This window comes from Octopus bimaculoides, chromosome 25, assembly GCF_001194135.2.
Source record: "Octopus bimaculoides isolate UCB-OBI-ISO-001 chromosome 25, ASM119413v2, whole genome shotgun sequence".
In the NCBI taxonomy this organism is placed as follows: Eukaryota; Metazoa; Mollusca; class Cephalopoda; order Octopoda; family Octopodidae; genus Octopus; species Octopus bimaculoides.
The window spans coordinates 28,373,183-28,378,638 of NC_069005.1; the positions used below are offsets into that span (position 1 = coordinate 28,373,183).

A 5,456-nucleotide genomic window follows, 5' to 3' on the forward strand; every position below is an offset into this window, starting at 1 on the left:
TTGCATACTTCCTTTTTGTTTGTTGTTGTCGTTGTTGTTGGTGGTGGTGGTGGTGGTGTGTGTGTGCTTGTGTTTCTTTTTTTTTTTTCTCTTTATCTTATTTTCGTCGGAGTCTGTCAGCTCGTTCCAGGCGGTCTTCAGGATCCTCGTCACTATGGTAACCACCGCCCAGAGCGGCAATGCCTCCCCGGGTGACCTTCATCAACTCGGCATCAGGACCCTTGTCAAAGTTCTCGTACAACAGGACGTTGAGAGTCTCTTCGAATATTCTGGCTTTGGGGTATTCCACCTGAAACGAAAATTACCAATAAATAAACTGACAGACAGACAGACAGATAGATAGGTAGGTAGATAGATTGACTGATAGATAGATAAATAAATAGATAGGTAGATAGATAGATTGATAGATAGATAGACAGGCAGACAGACAGACAGGTAGGGAGGCAGGTAGGTAGGTAGACAAACAGACAGACATAAATAAATAGATCAAGCAACAGACAGACGGACAGATAGATAGAGATATACATAAACAAACTGACAGATTGATGGTTCAATGACCACCTCACCTTTTTTGCAAATCTTGGACTAAACTGTCCAATGTGTTTTACGGTGGTATGGTGAAGTTTGAGGAAAATTAGCTGCTATTACTAGCCAGTTGAGTAAATGCATAGAAGCTCCGTGATTAGCTTACCTTGGTGTTCTTCTTATCAGTTCCATACACGATGGATGTGCAGCAGACTTCTGCAATTTTCTGAGAATGTCCATAGAAATACCAACAGCAGATTTCTGCGGTTCCAAAGACATCTTTTATGAGCAAGAGTCGGCCACCAAACTGAAGTGACAACTTGTCAAACAGTTCCAAGTTCTTCAGAAAGTTATCATCGGAATTACTGCAAAAGGAATATAGCATTATTGTTTGTGGATTTATGCTTGCATGGGTCAGACAGATATTTCATATGGCCAGAAGCCCTTCCTGTTTCCAACCCCCACCCTATTTCCAAACAAGGCTAATATTTCCCCCATGGTCAGACATGTTTGAGGATGTGTGCTTGCATGGGTCAGACAGATATTCATTGAGGCAGATTTCCCATGGCCAGAAGCCCTTCCTGTTGCCAACCCTCATCGGTTTCCAAACAAGGCTAATATTTTCCCCCATGGTCAGACATGTTTACCATGGAAGACTGGAAATGAACAACACCACATGTATGACACTGATGCTTGTTTACAACCATTATGTAATAATAGGACAAGGACACACACACACACACACACACACATATGCACATGCACAGACAAATGATGGGCTTCTTTCACTCACAAGGATCTGGTCAGCCCAAGACATTTGCCCAAGTGGGATTGAACCCGAGATCACATGGTTAGGAGGTAACACGCAGCCACACCATAAAGGTACATATGTTTTGCTTTGGATCATATTTTTGAAAAGTAAGTCTTTTTACAAAATTGCCCAAAAGCAAATGGTAGCTGTGTTTCTTATCATGCAGAAACATCTTCATCAACACAAACACTCAAGCAAAGAAGCACCCATAGTTCATTACTGTTCTAACGAGAGATACAATGTATGTGTGTGTGTGTGTTTGTGTGACCTCGGCGGAATTTGAACTCAGAATGTAATAGCACTGAGCATTTCGCCAAGTGTGCTAACGTTTCTTATCTCTTTATTGCCCACAAGGGGCTAAACAAGGAGAAACAAAGGGATTAAGTCGATTACGTCAACCCCAGTGTGTAACTGGTACTTAATTTATCAACCCTGAAAGGATGAAAGGCAAAGTTGACCTCAGCAGAATTTGAACTCAGAACGTAACGGCAGACGAAATAGCACTAAGCATTTCGCCCTGCGTGCTAACGTTTCTGCCAGCTCGCTGTGCCTCAATATAATTAAGAACCCTCGAATGGTGGTGCCCCAGCGTGGCTACAGTCTAATGCAATCCAAACTATTAAAAGGAGAAAATTGAAGACAAACTCACGTTGTGTATGAATACTTGTTGTTGTGTCGATTACAGCTGAGCTTGATCACTGGCTGAAGAGAGAGAGAGAGAGAGAGTTGATTTCTAACATTGGCAAAAAGCAACAAGAAACGAGGTGGAGCCTGGTGTAGCCATCTGGTTCACCAGTCCTCAGTCAAATCGTCCAACCCATGCTAGCATGGAAAGCGGACGTTAAACAATGATGATAATGATGATGATGAATGCTTTGCTGACCAAAAAATTGATGACAAGATCTAACCTTTTCACTAACACTTTGGTCAAAATCTTAAACTCTGTATTTAACAGAGTTTTGGACTGAAATTTCCCTATCACAGGTTGCTAAAAAAAAAAACACAAATAATCCAGTTTGGATGGTCAACACTAAAAAATAAATAACAGAAATTTGCCTCAATGTGAGCGCACAGCAGGAGAGATCTTCAAAGGAAGAACTCCCATCCTACAAGCATTTTAGCCCTTATACCTGACACTCTATGGCCCACCCAGGTTATGACTCCTAAGTGTCCTCCTGCTGTTTTCCAAAATCTTGTCTCCAGCGGGATTTGAACCAGGGTCATTTTTTTTGTGAATTTGTGCTCCTATGTCAGTGTTTCAGCCCACTAGGTCACTCTGACTGACAAAGGAACCAGTTCTCTTCTTCCTTCTATTCCAGTAAATAATCAATGGAATCTATAACTAGGTCCATTGGTCATTCCTCTTCACCCATATCTGCATTGAGCTCTTCTCAGCAACATCAGACAACGGATGACAAGAACTAACCTTTTCACCAACACTTTGGACTGAAAATTGCCTCTCATGAGTTGCTAAAACAAAAACAAGGAAATGAGTGGTCATGCCTAGTTTGGATGGTCTACACTAAATATTCTACAAAATCTTGCCAGCTTAGTTTGGCAACCACATGACAGTCATCTACGCAAATGGTAGCAGAAAGGGGGAATTCAGCATGCTGTGAACCAGGGAGTGTAACAATACTGAAAAAGGAAACTAAGAAATACTTACTTTTCTGGAAGAGATGAACAGTAGATGTTCCTCTTCGGCAGAGGTCAATAAAGGAACGACACATTTCAACTGGATCTTCTTCTTCTTCAATGCTGTTTCTATAATATTCTGTAGTTCTTGAATCATGTAGTATTTAGCTTCAGCATGTAGTTCTGTCAGTTCTGCTTTGCTTTCTGGCAATGGCACTGAACCATCTCGCAGAAAGTTCAGAATGGTTTCAAAATATTTACCATTCCGTTCAATGATGACAAAACCTGGAAAGAAGGATTATAAAGAGAAAACAAAACAATGAAAACTTTCTTTTATTGGACAACTGATTGAAAACTGGTTTCAAATTTTGGCACAAGGCCAGAAGTTTCGGAGGAGGGGGTAAGTTGATTACATCGACCCCCTCCCCCAATCTTACTGTACAGCATCTTGGACTTGGATAAATGTCTTTTACTATAAGCCCCATGTCAAACCGCTATATTATGAGGATGTAAACAAACACCTGTAGTCAAGCGGTGGTGGGGGACAAACACGAAGATACACACACAAACACATATGTATGTATGTATGTATACGCCAGGTTTCCTTCAGTTTCCGTCTACGAAATCCACTCACAAAGCTTTAGTTGGCCTGGGGCCACAGTAGAAGAGACTTAACCAAGGTGCCAAGCCGTGGAATTATTAATAAGAAATATATAACAGAATGGTGCTTGTCCGCCCGTTTGTTGAAATAGTTGCTACTAATTCCCACAGTTAAAATACAAGAATTCTCTCGGATGTATTTCTATAATAGGTCGAAAATAATAATGTTGGTTCCATAGCATCACCAATTCCTATTTGGCTTCTATTTCTAGCAAGTAATAATTTTTTTAAATATCGACACAAGGCTAAAATAGTTTGTAGGGAACGAGCAGTTGTTTATATTGATTTCATCACAATTTTTGGCGACGAGAAAGAAAGGAATATGGTCGATTATATCCGCTCTAATACTTGGAAAGGATGGAAAGCTAAGTCGATTTGGGCGGCATTCGAACTCAGACTCAAAAAGATGCAACGAAACACCAGACATTTTTCGTTAGTCACTGCTCTACCGATTTCGATTTAGAATGATGTGTAATAATAGCTGTTTCGAACTTGGATACCAAGTCGGCAATTTTTGAGAAGGAATGGGGAGGTTAGTCACTATCATCGATCCGTGTGTATTTGGATTGGAGCCTTTGTTTTTATCGATACCATAAGAAAGGTAGAGCTGTCCTCGGCTAAAGTGCAACTCAGAACTTTAAAAAGTTGGAACAAATAATATTGCAAGGCATTTGGGGGTGGGGACGTTCTAACGGTTCTGCCAAATCTACAGTCTTATGATAATAATAACAAGTCAACTGATTTTGTACCTACTCATACATATAGATACATATACATATTGATACATATACATATAGATATATATACATATAGGTGAAAGACACACACCAAATATTTATTAGTTTAAGATAAATCTCATTCCAACACATGACGAATAATACCAAATATTTAAATAATAATAATAATAAATATTTAAGATAACATTTTTTTTTATAATCGTCAAATTATACATGTTCTTTCTACGATAAGCAGAAGGCCTGGAAATAGAGAAGGGAGCAAGTCGATTACTTTGACCCCAGTGCTTAAATAATACGTACTTATTTATCAACATTGATAGGAGGAAAAACAAAGTCGACCTCGGTAATAATAATAATGGTTTCTTTATTCACCACTAAAGATTCACACAGTGCCATCTTTTAGGTGTGGGCACATTGGGCAGTTGACCAAGGCCTCACAGGTCTAAAGGCCTAATTCTGATTTATGTATGATGTAGCTTACTATCCTAATACTATAGGGTCCAGTGAACTGATTTGCTCGTGGATCCGTAATGGTACTAAGACGGCCCTGGGTTCACAGAGAGACCAAGGACGGTACAGGACAATACTATACGAAAAACCTTCCTGTAATAGGCATAATGCCGGAAATGTTTTGGGGGCAGGAACTAATTGGTTATATTACCCCTCAGTGCTCAACTGGTACTTATTTTATCGACCCCGAAAGGATGAAAAGCAAAGTAGACCTCAGCAGAATTTGAACTTAGAACCTGCTATAAAAAATACATATGTACATATAATAATATGGTAGCAATAACAGATAATAGCAGGGGGGTTTTTACCATCAGAATCTCGTACGACTTCCGTTTTTCCAGAAAACATGGACTGCAGTCTGTTATTGTGTTTGGTTAAAGTTCCTATAGTGGTGTAATGTAAAGTACCACCAATGTTGAGTTTAACATAGTTAGATGGTTCTCCGGAAATCTTGGTCAGTTGTTCACCAGACATTGTCTCTAGAACCGTTAGTTACGAAAGGAATCAAAGAAACCAGGGTCAGTCATTCAATACAAACAAACAGCTACGTGCGTGCTCGCGCGCGTGTGTGTGTATAT

General features: G+C 39.8%; 1 protein-coding gene across 1 annotated transcript; it reads right to left on the minus strand.

Moving 5' to 3' along the window:
* On the minus strand, positions 1-5,450 carry LOC106868695 (BTB/POZ domain-containing adapter for CUL3-mediated RhoA degradation protein 3). The gene is made up of 5 exons (XM_014914082.2): positions 5,187-5,450; positions 3,003-3,256; positions 1,986-2,038; positions 692-890; positions 1-289 (listed from the first exon to the last, which is right to left on the minus strand). The coding sequence occupies exons 1-5, from the start codon at positions 5,350-5,352 to the stop codon at positions 98-100; spliced, it is 864 nt and encodes a 287-aa protein (XP_014769568.1). The 5' UTR covers positions 5,353-5,450; the 3' UTR covers positions 1-97.
* Between the last annotated feature and the right edge of the window lie 6 nt (positions 5,451-5,456).

What these genes read in the sequence shown, in the direction of transcription:
- LOC106868695 (XM_014914082.2), bottom strand. Translation starts at nt 5,352, where the DNA reads ATGTCTGGTGAACAACTGACCAAGATTTCCGGAGAACCATCTAACTAT. An exon ending in TGTTCATCTCTTCCAGAAAA is followed by an intron (nt 2,039 to 3,002) that starts GTAAGTATTTCT and finishes CTCTCTCTTCAG; the next exon opens with CCAGTGATCAAGCTCAGCTG. An exon ending in AACAAGTATTCATACACAAC is followed by an intron (nt 891 to 1,985) that starts GTGAGTTTGTCT and finishes TTCCTTTTGCAG; the next exon opens with TAATTCCGATGATAACTTTC.